We start from the raw sequence: 14,427 nt of genomic DNA on the forward strand, positions 1-14,427 counted from the left end.
GCTCCACGGTAAAATCCTTGCCTGCCTCGAAACCCTGCCTACCTCTGAGATCTGAGGACGGACACTAAACGCTGGACGTAATGCAATGTACACATATAAGCAGGCTCTGTAGGCACTCACTGCGCCCAGGCGCGCGCGTGGCGGAGGGGGAACAGAGAAGCAGACCGCTTTCTATCCTTCCCGTGTTCAGTTGTGCCAGATGACAGGAGAGGTCACAGCCTGGGGCTAACTCCTCTGCCCAAGCGGACTTTCTCTGCAGGGTTCAAGGTTAATTGTGAGGATTTACATTCGCATGGCACACCTGCATCCCCCTCTACGTGGAAATATGTCTTAACTTTCATAACTGCCTTACTAGCAGGGTATTTTTCGCTAGGGGCGAAGCGTCCTCCGCAAGCCGCCCAGCTGACATGCAGCAGAGACAGCGTTCTGGCCCTGCTCGCACGCAAGGACAAAGGCGCGGCTGAGCGCGTCCCTCCAAACCACGTGGTCTTGCCAGTGCTTAAAAACAAGCGCTGAGCCAGGCGCATGCGCCGCGAGCCGCCCCGCGCCAGCCCGAGTCGGAGTCCCTGTTGGGGCGGTGTCTACGGTTGAGCTGAGGGCGCAGGCGCCACGCCCCGTCTAACCGGGTGCCCGGGCGGCTGGCGGCGGCAGCAGCGGCAGCGGCAGAGTCTCCGTTTCCGTGTGGGCGGCCACGTAGCCCTGGGTGAGTGTTCGGGGGGCCCGGCCCAATGTCGGGCAGTGGATGTCGGGGCCCGGCTCAGGCTCCTCGGGCGGCCGCGGCCCCGCGCCTTGGCCTCGCCGTGGTGATTGAGCCTGTCAGCGAGGGCTGTTGGTAGCGGTCTTAGGGCCAGGCGCCCGCTTCCGGTCGCCTAGGCTGAGACCGGAAGTAGCGCCGCGGAGCTTTCACCTGAGGCGGCCCGAGTCCCTGGCTGACCAGAAACTCAGCTACTTCTCCGACTTTGTGTAAGACCCCTGCGCGCAGGGTCAGCTGGGTCCTTTTTGATCTCGATTAAAATGCTGGAGCTGTTATTTTGAAGAGAGTCGGGCTAGATGTACGTCCGAGGTTTTGGGCGTTGATAGAGTCAAGTTGTTAGTGTGTGGGCGGATGGGGCAGGCCGCCGGTAAATGCTGCTGTTACGTGACTTCCACGCAGCGTCTTCACTGCTGTCATCCTGTGACAGGCTGCCCTTGCTTTTCTCCTCCACTTTTCCCAATATATTCTTGTTGCTCTGTCTCCTCCAATCCATTATCTGCACAGTTGTGAAAGTGGTCTCTGGCATAAAGTAGGTCATGCCATCATCACCCTACTTAACAGTTTTCAGAGTCATTCCATTGCACTGGGAGTGGAGTCCATGCTCGTGTTTTCCCAGGCCTTGTGTGATCTGGCCCTTGCCTGTCCCCTCAGAACTGTGCCTGTGTCCGACCAACTCTCCAAACCAGACCCAGCTCTCCCCTGGCTCTGGGAGCCCCAGTGCTGGGAGAAGGACGATGAAGATACTAGCGTCCCAGATGATTAAGCCTTAGAAGATACTCTGCAAGACTTAGGCCATGAATGGAGTCCTTCTTGGCTCTTCTTAATTCAAAGTCAAAAATAAAGTGAAAAATTCGGTGTTCTAGCCTTCTTCCTTTTTCACAAATGCATCAGCTCTTTCTAGTGATAAAAGTTACACACGTTGTTGGGAGGCCGAGGTAGGTGGATCACCTGAGGTCAGGAGTTCGAGACCAGCCTGACCAACATGGTGAAACCTTGTCTTTACTAAATACAAAAAATTAGCCGGGCGTGGTGACACATGCCTGTAATCCCAGCTCTCAGGAGGCTGAGGCAGGAGAATCGTTTGAACCCGGGAGGCAGAGGTTGCAGTGAGCCTGGCGGAGCCTGGCAGAGGTTGCCCTCCAGCCTGGGCAACGGGAGCGAAATTCTGTCTCAAAAAAAAAAAAAAAAAAATTATCTTCGTTGTTTCCTTGCAAGACATTCACTTTACTTTCGATCTGACTGAGTCCTCAGATGTCACTTTATCAGAGAGGCCTCCTTGACCCCACATCTACCTCCATAATTTCAGTTTGGTTTCTCTCATTTTGTCAGAAAGCCTTGTACTTTCCTAACAGCAGTCACCGCAATTATACTTGTATGTGTCTCAAAAGTTGGGAACCACTGTATATCTGCTTTTACTTTCAAGCGTTGAAACTAGTGTCAGTCAACTGCCCTTCTATTTTTATATTGTGTCCAAGAAATCGCTATTGTGTACGTGTGTGTGTGTGTATATATATATATATATGGATTTTAAATATCTGTTTTTCTCATGGGACTCTAAGCTCTATGAGGACAGGAATTAGTTAACCTAGTACATTGCCTAGTGTAATTGACTGTCAGTAACTATTTGTTAAACGTATGATTTATTTCACTTCTGAAATTCTTTAATCTGATAAGAGCCTTCTGGTTTCCAACTCTCACTCCCAGAAGACTTGGTTTTCTGACCACTGTCAGACACTAAATGGCTTCTTGACACCTTTCTCCCATTTCCAGGCCCCTTCTGTTTTTTTTTTTTTTTTTTTTTTTAAACCTACTCAGCTTGGACCCTGAAGTCAGTTACTTCAGCTACTGTTCTCAGCATCTTCAACCCCATGACCCTTTTGCTGTACCATTTCTGCTCTGAAAATCCTCAATAGTGACATTTCCCCCAAGACTGCTAATTGCTGAAGGAGGAGATTGTACAGCCCTGGAGATTGTTAGCAGTCCATGGCTCTACGGGGCTGGGGGCTGGGGGCGGGGGGTCCTCAGGTAGGTCCTCCACAGCAATCATCAGTGTTTGTTCCCTGTCAACTCCCTGTTCTCTTGTACAGGACATTTATTCCAGACTCAGTCTTCAGCCCCTGTGCCAACTTTGTCTCCTGACCCAGGAACTGCCCAACTTGCTACTTTGTGGGATATTTTGTCTATGATCCACTTCAGCTTCCCTCCTCTCCACCTGCAAATTTAGATCCATCAGGATTCCTCCTTCTGCCAGAGTCCGAGAAAGATGGGTTGTGCCTCCTGTTCATTTCTGCTCAGGACCTTCCACTTTTGCTGTCTCTTTTGGTACATCTTTCTGTGTAAGTTATCTCCTCTGTCTCCCTCCAGTCATTACATGCTCTAGTTTTTCTTGCCCTAGTTCTTTCCCCACCCCCAACAAATCCATTATTTATCACTCTAGCTGTCTCCTTGCCACAGGCAAGCTCCTTAAAGGACAGGCCACTCCCTTGTGGCCTCCATTTTCTCATCTGCTCCTTTCACACCAACTACATTTCAACCACTACAGTCTGGTTTTTGACCCCATCCTCCACTGAAACTTTTTTTTTTGAGACAGAGTTTTGCTCTTGTTGCCCAGGCTGTAGTGCAATGGTGCGCTCTCAGCTCACTGCAACCTCTGCCTCCCGGGTTCAAGGGATTCTCGCGCCTCAGCCTCCTGAGTAGCGGGGATTACAGGCATACACCACCACGCCCGGCTAAGTTTTGTATTTTTAGTAGAGGTGGGGTTTCACCGTGTTGGGTCAGGCTGGTCATGAGCTCCTGACCTCAGGTGATCCACCCACCTCGGCCTCCCAAAGTGCTGGGATTACAGGTGTGAGCCGCTGAGCCTGGCCTGAAACTTCTTTTACCAGGGTAAATGGTGACCTGTTAGTATCCAAATTCACTCAGCCCTTTCCAATTCACTGGACTCTCTTCCTCCTTTTTTATTATTAGAAGTTTTCCCCAAACTTCATTATTTTTAACCTTGTCTTTGCACTACAATACTAGTACTTTTTGATATTATTTATTTTACAAAAATAAAAAAAGGTTACTTAATATTTTTGGTTGAATTGGCATCCTTTTTCTCTTAAAAAGAAATCCTCATATGTGTACAAATAAGAAAAATGAGAACAGAATTGTTAACTGCCAGCTAGTACAGAGACTCTGAGCTGGAATCCCCCTCCCTCTGTTGGAAAGTGAGGTGAGCTGAGCCTTCCTCTTGAAAATAATCAGCAGGCCCCAAAAGGAGGAACTTTCTCACTGTGTTGTTCACTTTTTAACCTTTCTGATGTTAGCCTCCTTGGACCCTCCAAAATGACGTTCGGTACCTGTCAGAGCCTTAAGAACCCTGAAACTGCTCACTCTGCTGATCTGTCCACGTATCACCCAGACTTTCCCTTGAGCTCAGATGTGCATTTCTGACTGCATGCTGCACATGGTACTGATTACATGTAAGCTGCTTGCCAGTCCTGCTTCCCATCTGCTTCCTTTTTGAGAGTCTCAGTTTTGTGACTGAATTTATGACTCATTTGTCCAGACCAAACTTTTTATTAGACTTAGCTCTGAACCTCACTTCCTTTCAGCAGATATTGAGCACCTCCTATTTATCAGACCATGCACGGTGCATGTGTTCAAATCTCAGTTCCTCCGTGATATTTCTTGGGCTCCAGGCACCATATATAGGTCCCTCAATGCTCATGTGACCTCTTGTCCATGTCCTGGGCTAGCTGACCTGCCCTGCTCTGTTGTTACTGACATGCTGCTTCTCCAGTGGATAGCCACTCGGGTGTAGATGGTGCTGAATTCTTTGTATGCCAGTGCTTTATTGCTGGGCTTATTTTATTTAATAAGGAATGAGTGGGACCCATTGGGGGAACTTGTCATTTAACAGAAAAGTGACAGTGCTCAAAGAAGTCTTAGTTTATTCACAGATAAACAAAAAGCAAGACTGGTTTTTGGTTATTGTGTTGCTTTTTAATGTATTTATTAGGTGTGATAGTTGTATGGGTAATATAGTGAATATATTCTCCTTAAAGCAGCAGGTCCTGAGTATGTGGAGTACAATGTGAAAGTTCCACCTTATTTTTCCCTGTGCTTTCTCTTCCCCCCTCCTGACTTGCAGGCTTAGTTTGTATCCTGCCAGATCATTCTGTGTGCAGGATACATACTTCTTTCAACATAAGTGCGTTCATACCATGAACTTTTTCACTTAACATGGCTTTTGTATCAGTACTACAGAATATACTTAGTAGCTACATTAAACTATTAAAAATGTGCTCCAGTAAACATCTGTGTTTGACTAGTTTGGAATAATTCTCTGGAATAAATACCAAGAATTGCTTGACAAAGGTCATGTGCGTTTAAAATTTTAATAGCTATTGCTAAGTTGTCCCCCCAAAGGGCTTTACTAATTTATATTCTCAGCAGCGGTGTGTGAGGGGGAGGGGATCATTCTCCTTGTCTGTATTGGATGTATCAGGCTTTACATTCTTGCCAGCCTGATGGGTGAGAAATACTATGTATTAAAATGGAGTTATTTTTGAGGTTTTTTTGTTTTTTGTTTTTTTGAGATTGAGTCTCACTCTTGCCTATGCTGGAATGCAGTGGCTAGATCTCAGCTCACTGCAACCTCCGCCTCCTGGGTTCAAGTGATTCTCCTGCTTCAGCCTCCCAAGTAGCTGGGATTACAGGTGCCCACCACCATGCCCAGCCAATTATTGTATTTTTACTAGAGATGGGGTTTCACCATGTTGGCCAGGCTGGTCTCAAACTCCTGACCTCAAGTGATCTGCCCGCCTCAGCCTCCCAAAGTGTTGGGATCACAGATGTGACCCACTGTGCCCAGCCTATTTTTGAGAATATTTTAATTAATCTTTTAAAAAAACTTCTGATTTATTTTACATAGTCTTACTCTTTTGCCCAGGCTAGAGTGCAGTTGTGCAATCATGGCTCACTGCAGCCTCCGTCTGCCAGGCTCAAGTGATCCTCCTGCCTCAGCCCCTTGAGTAGCTGGGACTATAGGTGCACACCACCAGGCCTGGCTAATTTTTTAAATTTTTAGTAGAGACAAGGCCTCATTATCTTTCCCAGGCTGATCTCGAAGTCCTGAACTTGCTGTTTCCCTGGCTGGTCTCTGTCCTCCTGCTTTGGCTTCCCAAAGTGCTGGGATCACAGGAGTGAGCCACGTGCCTGGCCTAATTAATCTGCTGAGCTTCTGATTTGTTCAGAGCTCCTACTTACTGGATAGGTGTTCAGCCTAGGAGTTTCTAGTCTCAGATTCACACAGAAGCTCTTTCCTAACATCACTGTTTCCTATGCATTACAGTTGATCTTGCCACTATAATATAAATCATTTGTATCATAATGAAATGAAGATGCTAACTTGGAAAACAGCAGCCAAATGACTTCAACTGTTTTGAAGAATATTCCATGGCCATCACCCCAGGATTTTGGTGGCTAGCTTTCTTAGCTGGCTGCCTAAATGTTCTTTGTTGATGACACTGCTTTTCTATTTCTGGTTGATTTTTTAAATTTATTATCAGAACTCAAGAAGATATATTGTTTGTCCCTTTTTAGTGAATTAATACTTGGACACTGGAATTTATATAGTTGGAAGATTATTACTTGATCTTTTTAGAAATTGATCTGCTCTAATTATAAAATATTTAAGAACTACAATGAATCCTACATAACGAAAAGGCTTATAAATTTTTTTTCCTTTTAGATAGTCTGTAGAGAATGCCAAATGAGGGAATCCCCCACTCAAGTCAAACTCAGGAGCAAGACTATTTACAGAGTCAACCTGTCAGTAATAATGAAGAAATGGCAATCAAGCAAGAAAGTGGTGGTGATGGGGCGGTGGAAGAATACCTGCCCTTTAGTTCCGTGGGTGATGGACTGTCCACCTCTGCCGAGGGGTGTGCGGCAGCAGCTCCGAGGAGAGGGCCAGCCCTGCTGCATATCAACCGACATCAGATCCAGGCGGTGGAGCCTAGCGCCCAGGCCCTTGAGCTGCAGGGTTTGGGTGTGGATGTCTATGACCAGGATGTGCTGGAACAGGGTGTGCTTCGGCAGGTGGACAATGCCATCCATGAGGCCAGCCGTACCTCCCAGCTCGCTGACGTAGAGAAGGAGTATCGGTCGGTCCTGGATGACCTCACGTGAGTGCAGCCCATCTTCTTCCTTTAAAAGTTGTAGTTAAACATGACGGGGATATTCAGGTAATGGAGAGCTCTAGTATTCCAGAAGTTTAGGAGATGTGTAGAGTCTTTTATTTGGAGGACAGAGTCAGTAAGGGCAATCCTCAGCCTCATCTTTGAGCCCTAGCCCTTCCCCTCAGGAGTGGCATTGTACATGGTAGTTAGAGTCTCCGTCCAACTCATGAAAGCCAGTTGCATACATAATGTCCAGAAGAGAAGGGCTGTTCACCAGCATGTACACAAAGTGATCTCAGGAGAAGTGCACCTAAAATTCGGGTGTTTCCTATTCGAGATGCCAGGAATACATTCCGCCACCTTCACATTTTTCTCTGTGCAGTAGTTTCTTTCTAGCTTGCTGTCCCCAAACTTAGTGTTCAGTCCTTGGGCAATTTTTCAGATTTGCATTCTAGAAATAGGGGAAGCTGTGGACCTGAGCCAGGGTAGGAGGTGAGGACAGGAGAGGGGAAGTGGGAGGTGTTGAGCTCACTTATCATTGCTGCTTGGCCCCCTGTTGGGCAATGTTCTGGGCAGTGTCAGGTAAGCAAGAAAGAAGACAAGGGCTGAACTGGATGGAGGATGGAGCAGTGTCGCAGAGGATAGCTGGGGAGGGTGGAGTGTGGAGCTGTCATGAATGTGGCTGTTGGTACTGCAAAGACATGTTTTCTGCTAACCATTCCCTGGTGTGTTCTTTTGGTCTCCTCAGGAGCAGGTGCACATTCATGGTTATAGTCTGAGTGTTGAGGACCTCAACTCTTTATAATGATACTTTTACATTTGATCTTGGAAATGTGTCCTCTTTCTACAGAGGTGACAGAGGAAAGTTGTGGGGTCTCCATGCAGAGTGATGCTAGATGGCTGGTGGCATGTGGTATCTCAGCCAGTAATATGCATTGTTTATCCTGTAATCCACAGAGGATGCAAACAGCAAATTACACAAGCATCAAGAAGATTGAATTTGTGTTTTGAAAATTGGAAGCTACAATTTTATGGTGTCTATTTTAGGAGTAATTTATTTTAAATTGATTTGTTTTCTTTGCACCACAAAGTTTAATGCTATAGTAAGTGAATCTTCCATTTATGTAGAAGAAAAATATTGTTGCAGATGTGTGATTTATATAAGAAAATGTTTAAGCATTTTTAGGATGCTTCCAAACTTTGGCTTCTGCAACAGGGTTAAAAAGCCCATGTATGCATTTTTTCATGTAAAAGAACAACTTATTGCACATTGTTCTAGCATAGTGTCTTGAATAAAGTGGGCACTTAAATAATGCTTGTAGAATGAATGAAGCAGCTTACAAATGGGAATGAGCTGATCTAAATCCGCTAGATAAAAGAAAACACTAGCAGTCATCTTAAACCTCTAATGATCCTACAAGTTTTATTTGTGGCAAATAAGGGTATGTATTCTGGTTTAGTTTCTTTTATCTTTTAGTTAATAAGAAGTAAAAGGGATGTGTTTTTAGCATTTTTCTCTTTATATTATGCTATAAAAATGTTATCAGAGTGGAAAATAGACAATTTATCTTATTTTTCAGGTCATGTACGACATCACTAAGGCAAATCAATAAAATTATTGAACAGCTTAGCCCTCAAGCTGCCACCAGCAGAGACGTCAACAGGAAACTAGATTCTGTAAAACGACAGAAGTATAATAAGGTGATTCAGAATAACATATTCAGTATTGCATTTTTGAAAAAGTCATCATTTAGGCCCACTTAATTTAGGAAGTATTTTAAAAAGCACTTATAAGATGTGAAGCAAATACTTATAATTACAGTAGAGAAATTTTGGGTTTCTTTTTTATGTTTAATCTTTCTGCTGTTTCCCTTTGACATCCCATTCTATTGCATTTAAAAAAACACAGATACATATACACACACATCCATCCATACACACATCCATACATACACAGTTGCTCCTTGATTTACGGCAGGGTTACATCCGGACAAACCCATCATAAATTGAAAATATTGTTAGTCAAAAATGCATTTAATACCCTGAAAAACCTATCTTAAAGTCAAAATATTGTAAGTCAAACCGTAGTTAAGTCCAGAGCCTCCTCAGTTTATAATGGGATTATGCCCTGATAAACCCATCACAAAGTTGAAAAATTGCAAGTCAGAACTTGGTAAGTTGGAGACCATCTGTGTATTTGAGAAAAGTTCCTTTTTGGTGTTGCTTGCCTCACTTGGGTGCACTTCCCTAGTCTTCCTGCATCACCATTTCTTTGGCCTGGCTTAGGGTCACACTGACCTCAGTCTCCTGGTCTTGTGTGAATTCTTTTCTACTTCAACCTTGCTTCCTCTGATTGTCTCCACTCTGTTTCCTGGCAGTGCAGCCGTTGACCCTCACACACCTTTGCTCACTGTTGCGAGAGCCTGGCCCTTCTTCCCACCTTGGGTGGTACAGTCAGCACCCAGCCACACTGGAGCTGTACTTAGCTTTGGAAAACTTAAGGGTAGGGAATATTTGTTACTTCGGATATTATTTTTATGAAGTTTGAAACTTTTTTTAAGGATTTATGTACAGCTTTGTGAGGTTTGAAACATTTTTTAGGATTTATGTACCCCTTTGTGAAAATATATTGCAATAGATGGGAATGACTAGTTGTAACCTTTTCAATTCTGCCATCCCAAATGACTAACAGATGTCCTTGTGCTTACAGTTGATTCACTGCAGTGAGTAGAGTCCTTGCATCTTTTCTTTAAACTCTCCAGGGGCAGGGCTGTGAATAGACTCAGTTCACGTGGCCCTCCTTTTATTATACTTTCCACTCACCAGTCTGTTATCTGCACCACCCCATCTTCTCTCACTTGCTTCCAGAATACAAGCCCAAAGGTCAAAGCTAGCAGTTGCCCAAGGCAGGTGGCTCCTCCCAAATCAGAGAGATGATATCTGGTCTCTCATGGGAGCATGTGAAATTGATGTGCACAGATATTATCTTGGGCTTCTGGTGGGCTGGGATTTCAAGGGTGTAGAGCATCAAACTTGAGACCACTTCAGGTCCTAGTCTAACTTAATTATGCATTCTTGTCTTTAACAGCTCTTTGATGGTTAGGTAGACTATTCAGAGGGAAAGTGCTTTAAACAGGATGTTGCTGAGAGAAGACTGAGAAAAAACAAATTGCAAGTCATTGCAATGTGGCATTTATGTTCAGGATTTCCCCTAGTCCCATACTCATATTTGAAGTTGAAACATTCTTGACTTTGGGAAGATGAACCAGGTACCACAGGCCCAGTTCATTGGGCCTTCCCAATGAAGCCCAAGGGCACATATCTGAGTTCTAGTGATGTGGAAGGAAACAAGACAGAGGAGTCTGGAGTGGCCAGGGTGAAGAGGCATGGCAAAATATATTTTTTTCTTAAGGCTTTTTGATTAGATAGAATACTAAAAGGACAGTCATAAATATGGTAGGTTATCAAAGGGGACTAACTTTTTCAACTGAACATTTGCGTTTTTATTTCTTATCTTATGGCCTATTGACTTCCATAGCCCATTGGCTCCGAAGATCAGAAACACAGAGTAGTTTAGAGTTTTGCCCAGTGTGTAAGGGGGAAACCAAGTAGAACAAGTCCACCTTTCAGGTCAGTGTCCATGTATTTAAGAGCTCGGGCACATAGAAGGCTGTCTGCCGCCCTTAGGAGAGCATGGTGGTGCAGGCATGCCTGTCTGCTGGGAATATTCATGGCCCCTTTACTCCTAGAAAAGTGGTAGTTGCTCACATGGGGTTCTCTAGTAATAGTAATGCATGGAATTTTTATATAATGTAATGTATATTTTATTTTTATTTTACTTTGGATTAAAGTTTAAAATTTCATAATGCTGTCTTTTGTATTTAACAATAAATCACTTCATTGCTATTTTCCGGCTTCGATATTTACCATTCAAGGAACAACAGCTAAAAAAGATCTCTGCAAAACAAAAGCATCTCCAGGCCATCCTTGGAGGAGCAGAGGTGAAAATTGAACTAGATCACGCCAGTCTAGAGGAAGATGCAGGTGAGAATGGTGGGAGCAGTTTCTCTGTGTTCTTGAATTGATGCCTGATGCCTGTAGTCAGTGGAGGGTGTCTCTTTAGTCTTTGCCTGGGTTTTGAGAAAAATCCATTTCTTTGCTTTAGTGTCAAAACAGATTTAGGAAAATTTTATTCTTTACACTTGCAGAACCAAATCCCTCTCAAAGAGAATTAAAGTAAACTTTTTACTCAGTTCATTGGAGGCTGCTGATACACATTTATTATTACATTTAATACATTGGAAATCTTAAACATTCTTATATTGTTAATTTGATAAAGACAACTAGCATCGTGATTAAATTACATGTTGGAAGCCCAACATCATCAATCCCCATTTGTAGAATGGCTCTCACATGTCTTTAAGGAGCGTATTTGGCAGGCCTTCCAAGCATCAGTTTAAGAAAAGACATCTTCATTCAGGTTATACTGTGGCCAGTATTTCATTTACATTACTGTCTTGGATAGTTGTCTTTTGGAAAACCTTTTGGGAAAATTCATAAGCTCTGGAACTAAATTATCTTTGCAGTCATTGTGTGTGTGTGTGTGTGTGTGTGTGTACAAATTGTTGGTGGCTGCTTAGGCATTGACTATTTGAAATACAGATTAAAGCTGCTTAACATTAAATTCTCTAAGCAACTATTTTCTACTAGCTTTAGAAGTTTATTCAGTAAGATGAGAATTGTTATGAAGAATTAATTGAGGCAATAGAAAAATGTAAATACATATATATATTTTTGAGACAGAGTTTCGCTCTGGTTGCCCAAGTTGGAGTGCAGTGGCACCATCTCAGCTCACTGCAACCTCTCCCTCCTGGGTTCAAGTGATTCTCCTGCCTCAGCCTCCCAAGTAGCTGGGATTTCAGGTGCGCACCACCACGCCCGGCTAATTTTTTGTATTTTTAGTAGAAACAGGGTTTCACCATGTTAACCAGGCTGGTCTCGAACTCCTGACGTCAGGTGATCTGCCCACCTTGGCCTCCCAAAGTGCTGAGATTACAGGTGTGAGCCACTGCACCCAGCCCAAAAATACGTGGTTTTAAAGTTCAGTCTCTCAGAATTCATTAGGCCTATGACCAGTGCTTTTAACTGCTTGGTACTGTGTTTCTCATTGGTAACAGGTGTTTGTACCTGTCTGGCTGTCTCAGATCTGCTGTTGTCTTTCACCTCCTACTGTGACTTTGGTAGTAGGGTTAATAGCTACCTCTCAGGGTTAACAGCTACTACTTTGATAGTAGGGTTAATAGCTTCATTGTCTAGAGTTATTAGCTACCTCCTCAAATCCAAGAGCCTCTTTTTATCCTTGTTCCACTTTGCCTGTCTACAGCAGCTGACACTTCTATTCCTTCTGAGATCCCTACTTCTCTACTGGTTTTCTTTTTCGCCCTCTGACTACTTCTGCATAGTTATTTCTGGCATTATCTTAAATGTTGATGTTTCTCAGGATTTCTCTGAGCCCTCTTCTTGTTCTACTGCCTCTCCCTGGTCATCTATTCCCCATGGCTTTTGCAGCCACCTAGGTTCTACTAGTACCTTATACAGATCTGTAGACATCTGGCTTTGCTCTTTTTTTGAGCTCCTGGTTCCATCTCTCAGTCTGGACACCAGCCAACACTTGAGACTTGAGGCAAAATACTCAGTGTAAAGGAAAAGATTTGTTAAATGAACTGTATATAAAACCAAGAACTTCTGTTCATCAGAAGATAACATTAAGAGAGTGTAAAGGCAAGATACTGAGCTGGAGAAGATAATTTGCAATACATGTGTGAATCAAAGGACTCAAATCTAGGATGTATAAAGAACTAGCAGTCGTTTAAAAAAAATAGACAAAGAAAAATGGGAAAAAGACTGGAACACTTTCTATACAAAAAAGGCTGTCCAAAAGATAAATTCATGAAAGGCATCTATTTTGTTAGTCATCAGGGAAATGTAAATTATAGCCATAATGTGGTACCACTACACATCTACCAAAATAGCTAACATGGAATGGCAAGAATATGCACCAACTGGAACTTTCTGATGCAGTTGATGGGACTTTGGAAGGTAATACTTTGGAAAACTGACAGTGTCTACTAAAGCTTAGCATACCCAGATAATTATATACACACACACGTACATGTGTATATATATGTATATACGTATATATAACACACGTATATACATATATACTTACATATATATGTACATACGTATATACACGTGTGTGTATATACATGTGTGTGTGTGTATATATATGTTACCGAAAGATGTACATCAGAATATTCATAACATTATTTCTAGTAGCCAAAACCTGGAAGCCACTCAAATGTGCATTAACAGTGACAGTTAACAAACTACAGCTTCATTCAACAGTAAGGATGCAGCTCAAAAGCATAATGTTGCGCGAAAGAAGGTGGACACAGGACAAACTTTTCTACTTATGTAGCATTCAGAGACAGGCACAACTTGTCTGTACATTAGGTGTCCAAGTCCATCGTTATCTTGAGGGGTATAGAGGCTGGGAGGTAGCCTGAATGGCTCATCTGGTGGTGCTAGTAATTTCTGTTATATGATATGGGTGCTAGTTTATGAGTACGTGTTTTCTGAATATTCACTGAGTTCTACACTTAATGATTTGTGCACTTTCAGATGTGTGGTTTGTTTCAGTGCAAGTTTTATGAAAAACTGGGTATCATTGGCCTGCAAGAGTCATAGATTTTAGAATATGGATTCCTTCCTATTAAGCCTTAGGTCTTTTGGTGTTTTGATTATGTGGTAATTTTGCCAGAAATGAATTTCAACTAATGAAAGAGGGATACTTTCTGGGTGACTTTACGCTTATGGTGTAACTTCCAATTTTAGTTCATGTTTTTAAGTCAGTTAACTTCACATATCTAACACAGTGCTGCTCTCCAATAGACCTTTTTGCAGTGATGAAAATATTCTCTGTGTTGCCCATTATAGTAGCCATTAGTCATGTGTAGCTCTTGAGCACTTGAAAAAGGGCAAGTGCAGCTGTGGAACTGAGTTTTTAACTTAATGTAATTTAAATTTAAATAGCTACAGGTGACTGGTAACTGCCATGCTGGGCAGCGTAGAGCTGACATTTATGTTTTTCCTATTTAGATATGTGGTGATCCCTGAGATGCCTGTTTTCGGTTTTACTGTCTCTTGAATTTAAGTCCATCTGAATGCTGGTTTTAGCAATGATGTGAGAACTTCAGAGCTTGCTTCCTCATGGACTATTCCTTGGCTGATAAGGAAACACAGCTAAATATGACTATTTATAACTGTATTTATAGAGTAATCAGCCTATTTTTGGATAGCAGAGAGTATATTTATAGTGAAATATTGTGGAGAAAAGTTACTGAGAAGTCATCTTTTTGAACAGGAATATATTAAATATAGTGTGATGCTATAATAAATTTTATTCTGTCCTTCGTATGTAACATGCTTTAGTACATGGATGAT

The 14,427-nt window shown here is 42.9% G+C and overlaps 1 protein-coding gene across 9 annotated transcripts in view; it reads left to right on the plus strand.

Moving 5' to 3' along the window:
- The first annotated feature begins 529 nt into the window (after window positions 1–529).
- LOC103215829 (DNA excision repair protein ERCC-6) overlaps window positions 530–14,427 on the plus strand; it is an 84,129-nt gene continuing 70,231 nt past the window's right edge. For 2 of the 9 annotated variants that reach the window (XM_007962576.3, XM_007962580.3), the window contains exons 1-5: window positions 542–703; window positions 6,492–6,927; window positions 8,502–8,622; window positions 9,305–9,424; window positions 10,857–10,965. In XM_007962576.3, coding sequence (XP_007960767.3) covers window positions 6,506–6,927; window positions 8,502–8,622; window positions 9,305–9,424; window positions 10,857–10,965 — 772 coding nt within the window. In that variant the 5' untranslated portion in view covers window positions 542–703; window positions 6,492–6,505. Of the gene's footprint in view, window positions 704–868; window positions 964–6,491; window positions 6,928–8,501; window positions 8,623–9,304; window positions 9,425–10,856; window positions 10,966–14,427 lie in introns of those variants that run through there. The other 7 variants (XM_038008905.2, XM_038008906.2, XM_038008908.2 and 4 more) reach the window with 7 other exon arrangements.

Source organism: Chlorocebus sabaeus, chromosome 9, assembly GCF_047675955.1.
Source record: "Chlorocebus sabaeus isolate Y175 chromosome 9, mChlSab1.0.hap1, whole genome shotgun sequence".
Classification (NCBI taxonomy): domain Eukaryota; kingdom Metazoa; phylum Chordata; class Mammalia; order Primates; family Cercopithecidae; genus Chlorocebus; species Chlorocebus sabaeus.